At 43.4% G+C, this 22,047-nt stretch overlaps 1 protein-coding gene across 1 annotated transcript in view; it reads right to left on the reverse strand.

Annotated features, from left to right (window-relative positions):
- LOC126470190 (uncharacterized) overlaps positions 1-21,804 on the reverse strand; it is a 276,243-nt gene extending 254,439 nt beyond the window's left edge. Inside the window, exon 1 of the mRNA XM_050097848.1 lies at positions 21,446-21,804. Coding sequence (XP_049953805.1) covers positions 21,446-21,704 — 259 coding nt within the window. The 5' untranslated portion in view covers positions 21,705-21,804. The remainder of the gene's footprint in view (positions 1-21,445) is intronic.
- Between the last annotated feature and the right edge of the window lie 243 nt (positions 21,805-22,047).

Below are 22,047 nucleotides of genomic sequence, written 5' to 3' on the forward strand. Positions count from 1 at the left end.
GTCTCTAACACCTTCGACTCGGGCAGTTCGCTCTCCCCTGCTGACTTTAGATGAAATAACAACACTGGAAAACATTCACCATTTTCACATTGTGTTTAGAATCGAATAACATCAGCAGCACATTTCAGCTTAGAAGTAAAGTATATTATCAACTGGAACGTGGGATGGAACACTACTGTAATTTACTAGACGAGATTTCATTTTTTTCGCATATTTATAGCATTGCCAACGTAAAGTTTACTACGTACAGTATTCTAGGTATCGGTTCCCAAGTAATTTACAAAGTATCTCAATCGCCATACTCAGCAGTGTTCTCCAGATTTAAAATTGCTATTCTACATATACCGATGAATCGAGACATCATTTAGGATATAGTTATTTCTAAACAAAAAGTAGTCTGATGGCATCACACGTAAGTGTAACATTTTGTTGATGTGTAGATTCATAGCACTAAGACGTCTGTGTTGGTATGCACTAGTGTAGCAGATGGATATTTGTAAATCAAAATGCACAGTACGCCTAAATGTTAAACGAAGAGCTTCCTGCAGCGAGAGTTGGCTTCATGACAAGAAGCCGGGTGCGGTCGGAAGCTTATCTACGTTGTGGCGGTCGGCTATTTGTCGCGCTGTTTACCGCGACGTGATCTGCATGCCGAGGGCCGGCCCACGCGCCCCTCTAGCGCCACCTGTCACCGTTGCACGACTTTCCTCCAAAGATTTTTGTTTAAGCACTTCAATCTAGCATATATTTCAAATGCTATTAAAGAGAACGGTAATCGCAGCAATATGAAAGTTGCAAGGCTCCAAGTGCTCGTGGAGCATGTGTGTAAATCAATGAAGAGATGGCAGTATTTCCAAGCCTCTCAGCGTGCACACTTGGACCCACTTCAGTACAAGGTATCGGCATCAAGGGCTGCAATACATTTCTCTGTTCCGAGAAGTGTTAAGTGAATGAGGCCCCGAACGGTGCAGTTATCTACCTATTAATTTACCTATTACTTCACACATATGTTCATTAGAGGTGAAGTCCTGCCGTATATTCAAAAAGAGGCGGGGAGGGGGGGGGGCAATAAAATTAGGATTCAACGTCACCTCGATGACTAGGTCACTAGAGACGGAGTACCAGCTCGGATAGCTCCATGATGTGAACGGAAACCAGCCGTGTCCTATTCAAAGAAACTATCTCAGTATACGTCTTAATCGATTCACAGAAACCACGGGAAACTAAATCAGAATGTCTGGAAGGAGATTTGAACACCACTACTGACAAACGCGAGTCCAGCTTCTTAAACAATAAACCTTCTCGCTCCTCAAATGTCTTGATGACTTGATGAGTCCTCTGGAAATGTCTACACTGTGAACTCTGGCACTTTCCCGTTGATATTTCATCGTTCGCCATCAGTGTGACGGCGACTTGACCGAGAATCTAGTAATTTTCACGCAATTACGAGTCCTTATCCATCATTAAGGACAACTTCACATCAAAGCCAATAGCTCCACACACCGTAGTGCCTCAGGCAGGCCCTATGTGCTTTCTGACAGTAAAATCGACTCTGCTCATATCCCCTGCTGTTAACACTGTGGCCAAGACTGAAATGCGATTCATATATGAAAACGACGTTCTATCGTTCGTCGGCCTGGTTCCCAATACCATGTCAAGCATGTACAAGGCTTTCTAAAATTCAGGAGGATTATTCGCGTCTAACTGTGTTGGCCTGCGCGGGTGTGTGTGTGTGTGTGTGTGTGTGTGTGTGTGTGTGTGTGTGTGTGCGCGCGCGAGAGAGAGAGAGAGAGAGAGAGAGAGAGAGAGAGAGAGAGAGAGAGTAATAGAGAGGGGGAGGGGGGGGAGATGGGTGATTCATCGAACTAATCTGTAGCCAGTATCAATTACGCGCCAACCTGACATCAAGTCACCTCCAAAACAAATGATCGATTCCTTCAGTTTTGAAATTTTCATTGTCTTTAGTGTCTAAAACATACTACAGCACGCATATTTGAAATTTATTTACACATTCGCCCTGAAATTTCTCCTTAATTACTTCAGAAAAGTGCGTATTTCAAAATCGAGTGTTTTAACGTAAATAAGAAAGACAGTCGGCTATGTACCAGGAGCTTTAAAAGTTAAGCAGTTGTCACGTCGATTGTGCAAAGCTTGCGCATGAAGGTCGTCTGTTTCATCTTCTTTCGTAACCTGTGCGCTAAGAGCAATTAACTCCCTGCAAGTAAAGTGTCAGTAACATGAGGCCAAAATGTAGGATAGCTACCTGCAATGACCTATGATCACAGTGAGAACGTGGGGTTCTGTTACAAAATTAATCGAATTTTTGGACTCTTTACATGTCTCAAGTACTTTAGCATGCACTGGAAACGCGGTGTGATACTAATTTCAGGTGCGCCACGAGGAAGTGCTACTGCTCATATTACGCATTAATGAAGAGCAGGTGAAAGCAATCTCATCCTTTCCGCAGATAACGACCTTGTTTACGAAATAGTTTACCTGTACATGAAAGAGACAACCTGGTGTAGGCTAATAGCCAGTCAGATATTGGCAAAAATCAGTGTGTTGCCAAAATTCATAAATTTTCCTTAATGCAGTGGAAAAATGTAACGTCGTTCAGAAAACATGAACGTGTAGTAGCGTTGATTATCAGTTACTCAGACAGGTCATTCAGATACCTGGGTAGTACCATTTCGTGGGGATATGAGGTGGAACGATTACTTAGGATCAGTAGTAGGTAAAGCTAAGCACGTAAAGAGCTATTTAGCTCACTGTAAAGCGCAACATAAATCAAGGAACCTGTGAAATGGTATGCACATGTAGAAAAATAGAGCATATACAGAGATATATAAGCAGTCATTCTCCAACTCCCGCCGGTAAATGGAACAAGAAGAAACCTTGACATATCAAAAACTAAACTATACTGTCTGCCACGCACATTATAATGGTATCTAAATGTAGATGTACGTTTTTTATGTAATATACAAGGGCCTGCTGAAAAGTAATCCCTCTGAATTTTTTATTCTGTTGTCAATATCGGTAGAGGTATTAAAAGTCATGCATATTACTCGGTCGACTTTCACGCTTAGCTGACTCGAGTTGCAGCCCTCTGCCGCCAGAGGGCTCCGGATTGTAGCGTTTAGTATGGCGTTGTGTAACGTAACTATGCCGATGTGTGAGAAACTGGGTGTGACAGTCGAGTTTATAGCCACAGAAAATATTCCTCTAGTTAAAATCCAAAGAAGAATAAAAGCTGTGTACGGTGACGATTAAATCGATATCAGTAATGTGCGTCGTTGGCTCGTTCGTGCTCGTAATGAAGGCAACGGCGCTGCTAACCCTAACGCGTGTGACAGAGCTCGGAGTGTTTCCAAAAGTTGAAGAACACCTTCGAGGATTTCACTTTGATAGTAATAAAGTGGTGCAACCAGAGCTGAAGTTGGAGCTCCGTCAACGAAGTCAAACATTCTAATGTGGCTGTATCAACGAACTGTTATCTCATTGTGAGGAATGTGCTGGTCGCCAGGGAGTCTGTGTTGAGAAACAAATACGTAGACATGAAGAATACAGATGTAGTATGTTAATAAAGTTTATTTTACTTGAAAAGCATTAAGTTTCTCCACATAAAAAAATTCCGAGGCGTTACTTTTCTGAACGCCCTCGTAGAACTGAGATTTCGGAAAACGATACAGGAGCTCACGATCCGTCACAGCGTAACTGAGGGATCAAGTTTGTTAACATTGTCAGTCAGGAGACACAAGCTCTGTTGTAAATTTTTTTATATAGTTTAGGAACTGAAAGCCCATGTAGTCAAGTTTCGGCTAACAATATAGCCATTGTCAGACGTAATCTCTGTTACGAAACGATGTAAATTCTGATTGTGTCAGTTACTAAGATGCAATGGCATATCGCCTTTGGTAAGGCGATATCTTTAACATTTAATCACTTTAGTGGTTGTTCCTTACGCAAATATTGTTTTACTTTCACTGCCTCGTTTCTACGATAATGTATATTTATGACCACCGTTCAATTACACTGGTCACGAACGATGAAAAGTTGTTTTTAATTATATTATGTATCAATGTTGTCATCTTAAGAAGGATTTTAACGATCTATGAAGCCGTAATGACCCCAAAACTAACTAAAAACGTTTTATCGTATGTATACTGTCATTAATTTGTGTATATACTCTTCACCCCTGTTACAATATTATGTGCAGTTATTCAAGCTGTTGCGTGAGAAAAAAATCTGTTTTATATCTTAGATCTGAGGATAGCTAGATTGTTAGCCGAAACTAGTAATCCCACAAAATTAAGAAGATTTAATGTGCGATCTTGACTTCACGGGTTTCCAATCCCTAAGATAAATTAAAAATAACTGATGAGCACAAAATCTTAAATTAAGCAGTCCGTTCGGGGTTAGTGTAGGAAAGTCTTGGGAAAACTTATCACTGTGGGAGCAGAGTTTCGGGAGGAATGCCAGGGTGAGGATGACAAGGGTGTGCGTCCCTCGCCTGCTCCCATTTTAACGCATTTCTCTGAACGAGGGTGGTTAACGACCGCAGCCGCGCTCCTGTGGCAGCAGGCTGAAGGCGGGCACGGTCTCTGCGTCGAGGCCCGCGCTCGGAAGCTGTTCCGCCGTGGCTTTCACGTCTCCCCAACCTGTCCACCTAGCCACGGGAAGCTACAGCCTCCTAACGAACCAATCCATCATTTTGTAACAACGACTCGACCTTCCAAACAAGTGTATCTGTCGCATAAGGACTCTAAAGCAGCTCCACGACACCATTCGCTCGGGAAAGTCCTGTTCCTTTTTCTTGTTTAAACATAAGAGGAGCTTAAAATAGCGACCTAAATATTTATATAACAGCGCTTATCTCCGGTAATTAATATTCACGGAGAAAACGCCCAAGTAGTAAATTAAGGAGCGTGTGGGCGTGAGGAGCCGGCATCCTTCCGCTGCGCAGCTGTGCACGGTGTTCCAGCATCGGACGGTCTGCTCAGATCTTACCGTGCCGCGGCGAGTCTTATCTCAGCTGTCTTCACTCAATCGAGGCATAGATCTTAGAAGTAGAGAAGTTCGCTATTTTCGGTGTTACCTTGTGTGGGCTCAGTATCTTGTAAACGTGTAAGCTGAAGAGTAGCGGTGTAACTTAGCGTATTTTGCATTTCCTCATATTACTTGCCATCAGGGTACAACACTTCTGCTCTGGAAGTAAATACGAAGGGAGGAGTCTTCTTTATATACGATAAGTTCAGTTATTTCTACCGGGTGGCTATAATTAAAGCGCAGCTACCCACGGAGGTCCAGTGTCGACTGCAATTAACGTATGGCAGAGAAACTTGGTAGATATGCTAATGCGTTAATGTGGAACCGATTTACGCTGGAAAAAAATAGTTTATTTTGGCCACCAGGCGCAGATCTGTCGCTGTACATCTCGTCGACGTCTCCGGTACTCATACCGAACAAACTGGTAACTGGCGGGTAATTATAAAATCAACATTATGCCTTTCTCCCTTCTTTGGCTTTTTTTGCCAAACACCCCTTCATAATCGATTACATATGGAAACGTTTGTCTACATCTGCCTTGCATTCGCAGCGTCAGATCTGCCTCTGTTGGCAAAACAGTTTTTCTTTCTCTTCCTTTCTATTTTTTTTTTCAGCGTATTCTGGTTCCGCATTAGCGCATTAGAATATCTACCAAGTTTCACTACCATACGATAATGTAATTACAGATCCACACTGGACCTCTGTGAGTAGCTGTACTTCAATTATAACCACACAGTATAAACTTATTAAAGATAAATTACAAAAAGCTTATCTAACAATAGCATGTCCACAGCGTTGTAAAATTACCTCTTAAAGAGTTCATTTAGTTGATTGATAAGTTCAAAAGATGGTTCAAATGGCTCTGAGCACTATGAGACTTAACTTCAGAAGTCATCAGTCCCCTAGAACTTAGAACTACTTAAACCTAACTAACCTAAGGACTTCACACACATCCATGCCCGAGGCAGGATTCTAACCTGCGACCGTAGCGGTCGCGCTGTTCCACACTGTAGCGCCTAGAACAGCTTGGCCACTCCGGCCGGCGATTGGTAAGTGATATGCCTCTTACTGTGCTGTGTTCAGACGAATTTTCTAAATTCTTATGGTTTGTTCTGTAGTGTTAGAAAAAGGGAGGCAACCGTAACCTTGTGATGTATCAGTAGTTTCCCTAGTTCATCAACCTTTCCGTGAACATAACTTCAGAAAATCCGAGACAAGCAAACGAGCTGGGACAGAGCGAACGCAGGCACTGTGCTGGTTAGAAGAGCCTTGACATCTCGAAGCATCTTAATTTGTTTTTTCCGTGGTTTTATGATAGTACTGATAGCGAAAGAAATAACGATTCCTTCCATAATACCCCAAGAAGTTCCCACGCTTCATAAAAAGAAATGACTATACCTTCCCTCAGTGAAGAGACATTTAACTGCCTGTAATGATACGTCTGTGGATTGAAGATGAAAAAGATAGGGGCAAAACCGGTAATAGTTTGAGGACACAATGAGTCAATTCTGATTGTTGTTCTGCATTATGATATGCCGAATGTTTGTTATTTGGGAACAAATGCTTTCGTGTTCGGATGTTTACAGGAGCTGCCATTTTAACATAGTGTAGATTATATCTCCGCTGTAAGTTATACTGTATATTAAACGATTCGTTAGTTTACGTCAGCTAATGAAGTAACTTACAGGTTTATCAAAATAATCATCAGAACACCATTCGCCAGAATGGTAATGTGTCTTAATAACTTTCAGAAGTGCATGCATCACCCAAAATAACTGAAATAGAATCTATCAGTCCGCCTATTACAGTATCATAGTTGGTGGATTCCGACTGTGTATTCATTGACTTCGCTTTTAACATAAGGACAAGTACTGTTGCGATTATAATTGTTATTGCAATAATAAATAAGGCATTACGAAAAATTATTCTCATTGTCATGGGTACCTTACTGTACTGGAACATCTCAAAAGCGGCGGTTAAGACGTGAGAACTGTAATATCGACCAAAAGAGAATTTTTGTGTCTTGAGTGAAAAGAAAAAAAAAGTCCACCTCCTCGTGTAGCTGAAGATGAAGCGCAGTACTTTCGACGCAGGGAAGTGAGCCAACCTCAGGTCTAATCAGAGCGGTGGATTCGAGAGTGGCATTTGCTCGACTTTCCATGCTCGTTTAGGCAAATACTGGGCAGATCTCCCATTCTCGCCTCAGAAAACATGATACACAAACTGCTGGAGCACGATAACACCCATGGAAAGGAAGCTGCGCTATTCACAGAGACGGCACACAGGAATTTCATCACTTACGTTAACTTAAGACTGGCGACACGAAAGACATCCAGCCATAAAGTCAAAACTAATGAAAGAAATTTTTCAAATCATGGAAAAGAGCGGACGAAGTACAACGGGATAAACGCTGGAAAAGAAAGTGTCAAAGGAAAAAATCCGTGTAAACTGTATTATTAGAAACGTTAATTGACTTTTAGATACGGCAGAATGCGAAATGTATCGTAATTGCGGAATTCTGAGAACTTTATAACAGGTCAACTCGTCTTTGTCTGTTGCAGTTCTTAGTTTGAAGACCGGTTTGATGCAGCTCTCCGCGCTACTCCATCCTGTGCAAGCCTCTTCGTGTCCGAATAAGTACTATAACCTGCGTTATTAATCCACTTATTATATTCATTCCTTGGCCTCCTTCTCTGCAGGAAAATTATCGTCATAGAAAATCCTCATGTAAAGCAAGAAACTCATTCAAATATATTGTAGTACCATAACACAGAATACCGAAAATCATCCGTAATGGGCAAGTTTAACCTGATTACAAATTGCTGTGGCCTACCACTCGTTACTGAAATAAGGTAACTGAATGGAAACGACAATTTTAATTAAATTATACGTCTTACAGCATTATGGGGTGGGAAATCTCACGGTGTGGGGTTCAGCAGCTTGCGGAAAGGCTGTCTTCCTCCGTGCACATCGGCCCCTTTCCATGCGGATGTGTGAGAATTGTGTCGTGTGCGTGTGTATTTGTGGAGTGTAGGTGAGTGTAATGGATACATGTATAGTTTACTGTTATGTTTATATTGTATGGCGGTGACGATGATGATGATGATGAAGAGGAAGAGTGACGGCACACAGCCTTCTCCTCTCGAATAGCACCATGTGGACCGCCAAGATTAACGTTCCCATCCGACGGACGAATTACTATCAGCAGTGTCATATGCCCTCACTTCATGGGGCACTGTGAAGAGGTTTGGAATTTGATGCGGGACATTGGTACAATGATTGATCACGAGGAACCTTAGCCACCACTTGTCCTCCTATCTCCTATCAAATACCGGTAGTGAAAATTTCATTCTCTACCAGGATTCGCACCGGCGTACTTCCGAGTCGAGGGCCACCGTAGAGGTGTGCGATAGCGACCGCGGATACTGAGACGGGAGGAATTTACTTTGTTATAAGGAAAGTATCTAATACTGCGAAATGTGACAGTTCTTCGCTTCAGACAGATTTCAATGCTCCCACGAAAGTTAATCTGAAAGGACCGCTATCTGTCGCTGAGTAAATGCGAGAGCCTAGAACGCAGTTCGGAATCCTCGCGCTGGCCCAAGACCTCCGCGATCGTAAAAGACACCGAGAGCCAATGCACATTGTTATTATGTGTCTCGCCGCACAAGCTATTAGCAAGCGAACGACTCTACGGAATAGTGCCAGCGAACCCCGTCGGATCGTTTTTCTGCGCGCGTCGGCTCGCGCACACACGTGATGCACACGGCCGTAGCGCTGCAGCGACAGAACCGGCTGCGACTGCAGCGCGATACTACACGCGCTCTCGCCGCATTATGAATGGATGCCACCGGATGTTGCGCTCCTCATTCAACGCTCGCCGCGCGCTGCGCTCCCTACTTAATTGAACTCGCGTATCTGAGGTAATCGGATCGGCTTTCTGAAGCTGTCACCCCAGCCAGTTAGTTCTTGCAATTGGTACATTTTAATTGAAGCAGCGTCTTCGGTTTTGCTAGCGTCAAACGGGTACGGCAGCTGCATAGTGCGATCCGCGGGGAGTGCCGTCTAAGCCCGGTTGCGCAGCTTGGTCGGCACTTTTTACTGTCTCGCATTTGGCGGGGCATGACGCGGAATGCAACGAAGCTCACGAAAACCTTTCGCGGCGGTCACGCCTCCTGTAACTGGGTCACGAATTGCCTTCGAGTTATCGAAAATCCGAGGGCGCTATCGGCAAACGCCACGTTAAATTCGGCGTTTTGCATTAAACGAGAACCAGCCGTCGGTATCTGGCAGCAAGATCTTGTAAGCCCGCAGATTTCTCGGAAAACGAACATGTAGATCGGAAATGAATAAAAATGGCCTGTAACAGATACGGTTACTGTGAACAACCAAACCCATTGCAATTCGATATCCATTCTGGGTTAGCGATGAGATATGTAACGTTTAGTGTACAGTTTCGAGGCGCGCGGAATGTTCAGAACGTAAAATATCTTAGCCTTTTTCCTGGAAAATTCGTTTTAAGTTTTAGAGATCTTTTTCCGATCCTCTGGTACTAAATTATCGTAACCTTCCTGTATTGACATTATAACTAACAGCATGCCGTCGAAATTCCCTATAATAGCCCAAACACCTAGAACTAAAATCAAAAAGTTATTATCTTTAAATCTTACAAAATGCTACATATACTTGACTTAAGACGATATAAGTGATTTTATTCTACTGTAAAATGTATTTTTTCTCCAATGAGTCACTAGACAGAATTAAATTATTGTGTAAACAATACAACGTCTATTATAAATAAGAATAAAATCATGTAATCACTTGGTTTTTATTGGAAATTTACCGTCGGATATTGCTTTTAAAACTGAAGGGCCGTAATAGAAGGATCTTCGTAAATAATTAACTCTAAGTGAAAATCTCTACCATGAAAGAGTCGTCTAAGCTGGCAGTGCTCTAGTCGTGTCTTGTTTTGGATTTACGATACACGGAGTCACCTATTTGAAATTCATCGATTTCCGATTAGTCAATGAACTAAGATGAGCTCGAGCAAGCCACAGTTTTCTATTCAAAGTCACCTACTGAAGACTGAACCAATACAAACATTCAAAAAACACTGGAAAGTCTTACCTACGACAAGTTTTAAATCAGAAAGAAATCTTTCTTCTGTAAAATGCTGTGTATGTTTGACATTGCTATGTTGCAATGTGCTCCTGCTGCACGTGGATTCCATTAGGATGACGATGTGTTCACAGAATATAACTACGGACGTAGAAGCCTACGAATACTAACTAAAACCGAGGTTATTTAACTTCATCCATGTCGAAAAGGAATTAAAACAAACAATCGAAAGAGGAATATTATAGTGTTTTTGTGCAAGAGTATTTGATTTCATTTTATCTCTAGAGTTATCAGTTTTGTCCATAGTCACCCGGCCGAAGTGGCCGTGCGGTTAAAGGCGCTGCAGTCTGGAAACGCAAGACCGCTACGGTCGCAGGTTCGAATCCTGCCTCGGGCATGGATGTTTGTGATGTCCTTAGGTTAGTTAGGTTTAACTAGTTCTAAGTTCTAGGGGACTAATGACCTCAGCAGTTGAGTCCCATAGTGCTCAGAGCCATTTGAACAATTTTTTTTTGTCCATAGTCAGTTTTGGCCCGACAGTAGTTGTGTAAACTAAACGAGGACTAAGAAGTTAAACAACTTACTATAAAAGATGCACAGTTATATGCTTTTACGCCTAATTATGAAAACTTCCTCGTCTTTACATTTAACGAAGCTACTGATACGTGGAAGAACTAAGAGCCATGAAAAATAAATGACGAAACCATCTTTTCTTCAGTTAAAAAAGCTGTCTTAGGTTAGGTCAGGTCCTATCACGTGTTCATACTCGAGATCACGCACCATCATTTCTGTTGTGACACTTGTTCCAAATCCGGTTAGCTAGAATCCTAATGTCGTAGTGGTGGAAGAAATTATCATCGCCAATATTTGGCTATTAGGGGGAGAGGGAGGAAGTGTTTGCCAAAGTTGCAAAACATTACACTATGTGCCTTTGTTCCAGAACAAATCTGAAATCTCTCCGTAGTTTCTCGTGGCATTGTGGTATATGCTGCTACTGATGACGATTCATCAGTTGGCGGTCCCTAGGCGAAGATTGGGAAGCGTAGAATACACCCCGGCATGACATTTCACTCTCTTCATTGTCACTTCTCGTCGTCATCATCAGCGGAAACGCGACCATTCACTCGAAAAAAATTCGTCACAATGGATTACACGCAGTAAATTTTTTCAAGATACAGCATACTTCGAAATGGAAGGCTGCCTCATGGGTGCTAGTAAGGAAGCTCTCCCGAATCAAACAGCTGACTCCAAACCAACAAAGGCGCACACCGTTTACAGTTTTATCGTACATCAAAATTAATGCACAGAATTTTGGGAAAATTAAGCATAACTCAAAAAAACATCGTTCACTAGAAACGACATTCGCATGCCAGTCAGAAAACTACGTTGGCAGGTATTGCGAAATGAAAGGCTAGCCGTGATATTCGTAAACGAAGTGCCATGTCAGTCTTCTAACGGAAGTCAGATATTAAATAACGTCAAGTACAAGCTTTGATAAACGACATTATTTTCTATTAAAGAAGATCAAAAAGTTACTGGGATCAATATTTCTTCAGTACCACGAAATCTTCATGCTACCTCCAGCACGCCGGCCGGTGTGGCCGTGCTGTTCTAGGCGCTTCAGTCTGGAACCGCGTAACCGCTACGGTCGCAGGTTCGAATCCTGCCTCGGGCATGGATGTGTGTGATGTCCTTAGGTTGGTTAGGTTTAAGTAGTTCTAAGTTCTAGGGGACTGATGACCACAGATTTTAAGTCCCATAGTGCTCAGAACCATTTGAACCATTTGAACATACCTCCAGCACAATTGCATTTTTGATTTAATGAACGCGAGAGAAGGAAATGGGAAAAAATATTTGTAAGAAAGGAATTCATTTAGATCATTGTTTTAACAACGAAGACGACAGATTAGGATTTACAGTACCACGTACATAGCAGTACCAGTGTACCAGCCGGAGGTACGCGGATAGGTAGGCGCCGGTAGGCGGTGGAACCAAGCGGACGAAATAGATTCCAGACACGCAGTTGCACAACAACAATATTCGGCATTGTACAAACAGCATCGCTTTTATCGAAGGCGCCAGCGATAAGCGTTTCCCAGCAGGTCGAGCCAATGCACGATAGGCGGATAGCCGGCGGTTACGATAGTGCGCTGGGCCGCGCTGGCGCGTAGTGCGTTAATTACAAGCAACGGCGCCGCACCGTACTGTCACACATCAGTCTCCCTCGGCAGTTTCCGAACAAACACGTTCTGTCGCGGAATGTTTCCGTACAAAACTGTCGGTAAAAACAACTAAACGCCATAATATTTACGAAGAAGGAAGTGTGTAAGGTCCCTTCGACGATAAAGTCGTTACAGACATGGAAGAGGCTCAGAGTGGTGAAGAAAATCGTCCGGTTTGTTAAGAAGGGACCATGCGTGTATTCGTCAAAGGTGATACAAAGGAATCTGAATGCCTCTTCTATAAAGCGCGAATCCATGGCCTTAACCGTTTCGCTATCTCACTCAGCAACATTTGTGATATGCAATCGTACAATTAACCTATCTCTTAGAAACAAACATTACAATATATATCTACTACGAGGTTCCCATTACAATCGAGATGACCATCTTGTAACCTGACAGCAAAAATGGCTCTGAGCACTATGCGACTTAACTTCTGAGGTCATCAGTCGCCTAGAACTTAGAACTAAGTAAACCTAACTAACCTAAAGACATCACACACATCCATGCCCGAGGCAGGATTCGACCCTGCGACCGTAGCGGTCGCTCGGTTCCAGACTGTAGCGCCTAGAACCGCACGGCTACTCCGGCCGGCAACAAGCAAAAATGGCTTGACATATTCTAGAATGGTAGAATGACTTATATGTCTCTTTTCGAGGAGGAAATGTTTTTTTTTTTTCAAAGTATCTAATTCGCCAATAAATTTGAATGAGATTTTTAGCGGTTTTGCCAACGTTTTTACTCAGTCGCTTGTTCGTCCCATGTTCCTGCAGTAAAACACGAGAAAGCACAAAATAAACGAGCAAAGTCTGACACTCACATAGTTGACTAGTAGGACAGACACACAAAAGAATATGAAGTACTGGATACAAAAAGTATTTTTTCATTTCTGGCCATGTATTGGTTTCATTGCTGTGGAAAGGGGAAATCAAAGAACACAACTGATATGCTGTTGACGAAATGCGTCGTGATGTTCCACTTAGCAAGGTAAATTTGTTTCGAAGGTGTTTCCATCACTTTTTCTTTTCGAATTAAATTTCATACTGCGAGCGATATCGCTGAAGGCATTGATACGTTGCAATTCACGAGGTCTACAGAAGACACACGTGCGTAAGAAACAAACCAGCGATTCACTTGTAAGCATTAAGGAATGTAAGACAATGATGAAATTACTGAGCGCGTGCTACCGAGGAACTGGTTGCATACCATTTTCCGGCCATTATGTCTTAAGTTTTAAACTTCGAAATTGTTTCATCACTAAAGACACAGCAGAATGAAGTCCGCACACTTTTCAAACCTCGCCGTCTCTACACGCTGTATAATATAATGTAACAAATTAAATACAATTGGCAGTTTCCATTGTGAAGGCAGAACGAAACGTTTCATCGGACAAAGTATAAGGAAGAAAGTACTCTTGTCCTTAGGCAAACCTTAAGAAGAAATTCGTGATTTAAAGAAACTGCGAGAAACTTGACGCAGTAGAGTGGCAGCGGGATGTGAACCATGACTATGTTGACTACATAGTACCCCATCCGATGTCTCAGAAATGCCAAACGCATAAATATACAGATTCCTCTTGTGAAACAAAGGTTTTCAGGTTTAAGTTCGATTGATCAGTGCTGGCAATGGAGTAACTAATTAAAATAACACGGCTTGCAGTTGCTTCGGTAATGTTTGGCGCCCAAATAAACTGGCATGCTGGAATTTATTACAACACCTTTGGGGAACGAATCCAATATCTCAAACATTACGCCACCTAGCTTGATATCGAGTTCAGGATCAACTGAAAAGCACGTGAACGCGACGAAATAACATTACAAATGTCGCACATCTTTTTGTTCGCTAAGAAAATACATAATTAATGGATAATTTCACATTTTCGTAATGGCCACAAAATTGAGTAATAAAAAAGTTGATCACACGGGTGGCGCGCATTATTCCGTAATGAGCGTCTAAAGAGCGGGTGAAAGGCCTGCTGCACACAGCTGGCAGCAATATTTGCCGTACGGCCGGAGATGACACACCTCATGCTAGTCCATTTTCTTGGCAAGCTGGCCTCTGTCTCGTCTATTTCTGTTTGTCGAAAGGTGTTGCATTCTGAAAGGGAAGCCTGGCGCGCAGCTTCGTCGCCACAAGCCCGAAGCACATCCAAGTCTGAGTCTGTAATACACGACACATTGTCTGGTGCGTTCTGGAGGGTACCAACCAAACACACAGGGAGGGGGAGGGAGGTTAGAACGGCTGTTGGTGCACCTCTGAACTTATTACCTTTCCTCTTACTATAATCATCTGAACATGTGATCATATAACTAAACAAATTGTAACCGCATTACATAGAAAGTGTAAGAACAAACTGCGTTATACCGACCTCAAAAATGTACGGAAATGAAGAATACGATACATCAGCAACTGCCCTTGATGATACCTGGGACCAATCTGCGATCACTCACAGTACTCGACTGTACATATTGTATTTTTATTCATTTAATTTATCTAACAGCTAAATAGAATGAATTTTTCACTCTGCAGCTGAGTGTACGCTATTATGAAAATTTCTTGCATATTAAAACTAGGTACTGTCGAATGTAAAGATGTGAGGGCGGGTCGTGAGTTGTGCTTGAGTACCTCTATGAAAGAGCACTTGCTCGCGAAAGGCAAAGGTCCCGGTTTCGAGTTTCGATCTGACAGGCATTTTCAACCGGGAAATTTCATCAGCTAAATACTTCTGCAGATGTTGTCGGTACTGAGTTCCCTCCGCTATTATCAGTTTCGCAAGTGGCAAAAAAATAAAATAAAATGTGTGCTTCACTGATTGGCGTAATTACAGTTCTTTATTAAGAATGCGTTCTTCTGGACAGAAATGACAGAATCACGCACTTCTTCAACGAAATTTGGCTCCTGAAGATAGGAAGAGGCTGTGACTCTGTGACTGGGGTTTCTCGTCTCGTCGGCAGCGAGGTCGTGGCTGACAGACGACATCGATTTTATAGCCACCGAGGAAGGAACCGGTTGAGGCCTTGGACAAGTAGCAAGAAACAAATCTTGCATTCATCCCATGCGATTAGCGAAACAGGAAACTGACAGACGGAATATATCATTCCGCGATCAGAACGGCATACCTATGAAAAGAGATTAACGTTTCACTGATGAGCCACAATAGAATATGAGCGTGAACACAGAAGCACATCATTGTGGCATGAATGAGACTGTAAAAGTGGTCGACATATACAATAAACCTTGCTATATAGCCACAAGCATCGCTGTTGAGAAACGAAGAAAGAGTTTTAGATCCCGTTGACGCCGAAGTAGCGAAAACCACGGTAAAATCAAAACAGGAATCTCGGACAGGGATTTGAAACCTGTCACTCCCGAATACGAGTCCACAGTATGAAACATTACGTCACCTCGTTCTGAACACAGGTGCACACTGTAGTAAATTTTCTAACGAACATTAGTTGTCTTAAGGCATTTCATCGCGACATGAAAGATTTCGCCGACAGTTCACGTAATTCAACCTTCATTTTTGTTATCCATGTTAACTCTCAAATTCAGCATGGTACAGCGGTGTGTAGCCGGAATACACAACAGAAAGGACCCTCAACCAACCTAACACATACATTTCCACTTCAGTGATCAGTTCATGGGAGAGAAAATAACACTCCTCAGTCATTTCTCGTCTCCTTGGTAAGATAAAGATCATAAACGCCACAGTCAGAAAAAAATAAATAAAAATTTCTGTACTTAAAGCGTTAAAGTGAATTTTGTATATGATATATACCATTTTCAGCCTATTTTTTCCCTTATCGGTATTTCTGCGGTCCCTACGAACCAAATACTGTAACCCCTCTCACATATTGCTGTGCAGAAAAAAACAATAAAAATTTCAGTAATACCGTTAACCTGTAGGACTAAGGGACTTTTGGTTTATTTTCATCTATTGAAATCTACTGACATGCCATTTACCTCCAGCGCAGATCTTTCTACTTCGTAAAGGCAGTAGATCCCACAACTGTATCTACACTCTCTTTACCTTCTTGCGGAGTAATTTAAAAATATATACCGTATGCCGGAGATAATGATTTCTTTTTCATTCTCTTTAGAAACAAAATAAGCTTGAATTAAATAATGCCAAATTAAAAACACGCTTATCATTTTTTTCATCAATTCTGGGTGAGTCCAGAAATTCTCTTGTGAACGGTCGTGAGATTTTAAAGATGTTGGCCTGCATTGCAGTACCACCATAAATTTGCATACCTGTGCCTCTGATAAAACGTTCTTTGCATTGTTGGTGATATTACTGAACACTGTTGTGTCCCTTATCCGTATTCTCCGAAACGAATGGACTGTTGTAAGAGAGTTGTGGGCTCGAGACCTACCACAACCTCTCCCAATTTCAAGTTTCGCTGAGAGAGATCAAACAGAAAACCTTCGAGCATTTTTGTTTAAGGTTTTTATTTAGATAACTCACTCGGAAACATCCTTTACTTTTCAAAATAACGATATTTTACATGTGTCAGAGGTACATTGGAAGAACGTCTTAGTAGATCCATGATGCACGAGTCTAAAAGCGTTCATCGGTTTCTTTCCTGTACTATGCTCCTACGACACTTTAATTGAAAGTACGCCAAATGTATGTTATGCACTGTTTGACCTATGTCAAGTGATAGAGGGTGATTGTTGCTGAATTCTCTACTATCTGCATTGCACGACTTCTGAACATCTTACTTGGACAGTGAAGATGTGCGTCGGAGAAAGCTTTTATTCTTCCAGTTTCATACAGCTGGGAGTACACGCACGGATATTCCAGCCATAACATACTGTTTAGTCTTCCAGCAAAATAAGAAAAGGAACTGAGCGGAGACCTACACAAAGGCGCCTGAGTTGCGGGTTGCATCCGGAAAGAAACTGTCTGATGCGAGCCGAGCCTCGGGCACTGTGACAAGTTTTCTTGAGGCACTCCCGGCGGGCACCGTGTGGCTTCCTTTCTGCCAGCAGGTACGTCCATTGTACCTCTAACTCTGCCATAGAATGGATAAATATTATTGGTTTCTAATAAAACGATTTTTCCATCTACCACCGATATGAAAACACCGTTACCCAATGACAAACTCGCTTTAGTTTGCAACATTCAAATTTACTTTTAATTACTGTACATAAGTTCTATACGTTATGTAATTCAAACGCGATATAATTGAACACATCATCTCATTACTGTCAGTTGTCTTTCTCTTTCCACGAATCAAATGGTATCGTATGAGACTGCCAACTAGTTTGCGTGGTTAACGTTAATTAGCTTATCTACAATTCGATCACTTCCAATGTACACTAAGATGAGCAAAACTCATCGCAAACGTGAAAAAATGGGATTTCGTTAAACAACAGTTATTTGGTTTTTGTGTTAAGTCGCAAGCACAATGGTTGTGTTAACAGCAGCTTGATGGGCTAGACAAACGAAGAATCGGCAATCTACATAAATATTTGCAGGGCTGTATTACCACACAGGAATTTCATGTGATTTTCAAGACACCGGCAGGAAGAATGTTAAGTTGCTTCTTCATATGCGCCTCAGATTCTCGCTATGCCAATAATTTGACACGAAAGTTCAGAGAACACGATTTACATATTGAAGAGAAGACGGCATTCCAGTAGAGATGAAGTCAGTGGTAGTTTCGACCACGGCCAACATGTGCTGTTGGTGTAGGGCCGGTGGCAACTTGGATAGTTGCCAAGTATTACTTTACTGCACATTCTGCAAGCCTTCCCAACTAAATAAGGTAAGGAAAGAGAGAACTTGGTAGTACACAGTAGTTTAAAAGTTTGTAATTAAATGTAGAAACAAATGAAAACCGCTTGTTTTTCCCGTCGCCATTTAACCTATGGAACGAGTCAAGTATTGTTTCATGCTGCAGTGAAGTATCTAGGACTACCGGTCTGGAGGTGAAAGAATAACGTAAACGTAGAAGGAATAACGTTAGAAAAATGATAGAAAATGTATTTCATGTACGAGAGAGATCCGATCGAATCTTAAGTGCTGTCCGTCAGTATGGGCCTCTTAGAGATTTTGGTTAATGAAGGAAAGAGAGCAGTATCTAAAATGCCGCGCGGGATTAGCCGAGCGGTCTCAGGCGCTGCAGTCATGGGCTCTGCGGCTGGTCCCGGCGGAAGTTCGAGTCCTCCCTCGGGCATGGGTGTGTGTGTTTGACCTTAGGATAATTTAGGTGAAGTAGTGTGTAAGCTTAGGGACTGATGACCTTAGCAGTTAAGTCCCTTAAGATTTCACACGCACGCAGTATCTAAAATGACAATGGTTTCGTCATTTGACTCATTTTATTTACTTCTGCAGCAGATATTGCAATTTCGGCTTTACAGTCATTTTAAGTGATTCATTATTGTCATTTCGAAATTAGTTGTACTGCATGTCGTACTACATGTCAAGAAGGTAATATTAATTATTTAATCATACTAATATCATAATGTAAATGCCACTTATTATGGGGTGTTACAGTACAAAATGAGAGACTTATGTAGGTTGTTGTAATAGTGTATCCAAAAGGAAATAAAATAACGGTCAAATAGTGAAAGTATTATCATTTAGAGGATTCTAGACGACTGTGACAGATAATAGTAAATAATCTAAACAGAGGAGATTCAAAGAGGAAATGTGCAATTTGTTTTGACACACTGGCGGCATCACAAAATAGCACGTAACCTCCAATGCAATACGCTACACGAAAGATCTGCGTCACCTGTGTGCCTGCTTTTAACATTTTTGAGTGCGTCAGCTTCAAGATGGGATAGTACGATGGAGGTCCACACGGACTCTGCCACAGATTGCACGGTGTCTTGCGGAACACAGACGTAGAACTTGCAAGTTACAGCTACGTGTTATTGGGAGTTCTCCTAGCAGTCAATAGTATACAACTAGACTTCGCACGATTCAGTGTTTACTGTGGTGTTCTGAAGGAACTAATGCGGCCTCTGGCCGCCCTATTCACCCTCAATGCGCGAAGTAAAAGGAAGTGTGGAGAGGAGAGATTAGACGGGGTAAGTAGCAGCGGAGGTGGGTGCGCGTGGTGGCGGCTCGGGCACAGGTGGAAGCGGATCGCGATTTGGCGCGGCCAGCGCACCGAACCGGTTTTGGCGCAGCACTCTGGCCTTGGAAGGGTACCCGCGTTGCCGACGAAGACGCCGACGCCGATACCCGCGACAAGTGGAGCGCCGCGACCCCCGACCCGCCCCCGCCTGCGCCTATAATTTTCGGCTCGACTGCCCGCACAAACAACGCCGCCTCCACCTTCCGCACGTTCCCCGGGCCTGCTTACGATGCTGTCAGATGGCAACCCAAAAGCCGCCAGTACCCGGAATTCGAGACCAATGGCTCTCGCTCTCGGAGCAGCGGTACTCAAACACTGCCCTTACAATAGTTTTCACCAGATTACCGACGAAATATGTAATACGGTGTCGCTGCGTACTAAACGTCGGATTGAACAGACTGAAGAACTGGTGACACGAAAACGTGTTAGTAAGACTGCAGCCAGTGTGAGTTCAGTTTTCTTCCGTAGTCTCACCGAATTTATTCGTTAAAGTGAGATCTGTATGTCGTATAATGTAATGTCTGCTTTCTTTAACAGTTTCTTATTTTTATTAAAGTGAAATCTGTGGTGACTGCAGTGTGTCGGAAGTTTAATTATCAAAGAAGCTAAATGTTAGTGAGATAGGCACGTATAAGGTGGTTCCACTATGGGCAGCTATTATCAAACAGTTACAAATCGATTACACCATACTGATGTATCGGTATTGCTGCAGGGTACAAGGTTAATGCGAAATACAGCTGTGGAGCTCGATAAGAGGGCTAAACAAACGCGATATCACACAATAAGTTTCTCTAGTCTTAGTAAACGTAACAGTACGATACGAATAGAAACGCGCAATATAAAAGCAGTTACCACTGATTGCTCAACCACATTGCAGCTAACTTGCGTCAGGGGAAGCGCACCACCACTAAACGTGTGTGTGCTGAGGCGAAAAATGACAGTTTTAAGAGAGACCACTGCGGAGGGGAATATTTCACAGCGACCGGTTACTATGTGCAGTCTGTGGACAAATGAGGAAACTTGAGCCAAAGAAAGAAAGAACTAGACAACTAGAAGCGTACACGTTCCGCTGCACAAACACGTTACCGTTAGTAGATCCGCGTTAATTCGAAGGTAAACGGTGGTGGGAGCCCGCAGCCCGCTCCCGGAAGACGGCCCGAGGGCCGCTTCCGCGGGACTCCGCTGCGCTACAGATGCGCCCGCCTCTTAAATCGAAAGGAAGGATTTACTTGGCCGTAAATCATGTTCTAGAGTAGCGGCTGACAATACGCGGCCGGGCCTCGGCCTCGTAGTAAATTACCTCGGCCGCTCCCGAAAAATGGAACGGTCGACGAAAGTATCTTCTCCCCGTCACTGGGCATTTAACAAAAAATTAAAAACAAAGATACTGCTCATAAGATGACAGCGGAACGGAAGAACCTCTGTTGTTGTCTAAATTTTGGACTTACTAGCATTTTCGGCGGAGAACTGCTTCCGGCGAGCTCGAAGGAAGGTGTAACAGGATGATTACGATACTTCGAGACGAAGTAGTTTGAAATAGGCACTTTTACACATTTTTTCGGTTTTTAAGCAAATCGTGAACATTTCAGGAATGATGCAACATTTTCTGTTGTATATTTAGGTGTTCACAACGGAGTCAAAACACGTTCTTCACGCCTCGAATTTTCTCACTCAGCTAGTTTAATATCAGCCTCGTCCATCTCCGGAATTCGGAAATATAAGTAAAGTTTGCGATTTTTTATTTGTTTTTCATTTTTTGGAGAAATTGTGGGAGTCACCAGTAGAGGTGGTCACGTCGATATTTCCAGGCAATTGCGGGATACTGAGAATCTACTTTCACGTTTCGTCACAGAGGCAGGGAGACAAGTGGACAAAGCAAGACACAGCGTTCTGGAAGACTAGCCTAGACAAGACGCAGAACACTTCCGGCGGAAGTGTCAGGGCTTAGGACCGGTTCCTACTCACTGTAGTCGCTGACATCGTCACTCGTGCCGTTGACGGTGCCGTCAGGCAGGATCTGCAAGTGTCTGTTCTTGATGTACATCTGAATCTTGCGCGCGGGTCCCGTGATGTGCGACAGGTTGGCGCTGCGCTCACTGCGCACGGCCAGCTCGGGCGCCACCATCAGCTCGTGCGCCTCCAGTCTATCCGGCTGTAGGGGTCTGGCCAACGACAGGGCACTCAGAACAGCAGCAACCAGCCCCAGGTGGAACACCCTAACCATGACTGGGTGGCGGCTTAGCGGGTGAAGTCGCTGCCCATGGCTCACGTGTGGTCGCACGCACCGGACCACATGGCGGCCGCACCACCGACTACAGCATGCGACGGCGGTCGCGCGCGCACTGACACGCCAGCCGCCGGCCGCCGGCTGCGGCGCCCGCCCCCTCCCCTGCGGTCTCCCCGCCGCGGGCTGCCCCCTCCACGCCGCCGGCGCAGCCGCCGCCGCCGCCGCCGCAACAATCCACCCTCGGTCACATGGCCCATTTACTCGCCGGCTGGCGAAAAGCGGCGGATGCCTCGCCGTCTATGACGGCTGCACGCTGTGACGCCTCGGCCCACGCCTCGCA

The sequence above is a fragment of the Schistocerca serialis genome, chromosome 3, assembly GCF_023864345.2.
Source record: "Schistocerca serialis cubense isolate TAMUIC-IGC-003099 chromosome 3, iqSchSeri2.2, whole genome shotgun sequence".
Taxonomy (NCBI): Eukaryota; Metazoa; Arthropoda; class Insecta; order Orthoptera; family Acrididae; genus Schistocerca; species Schistocerca serialis.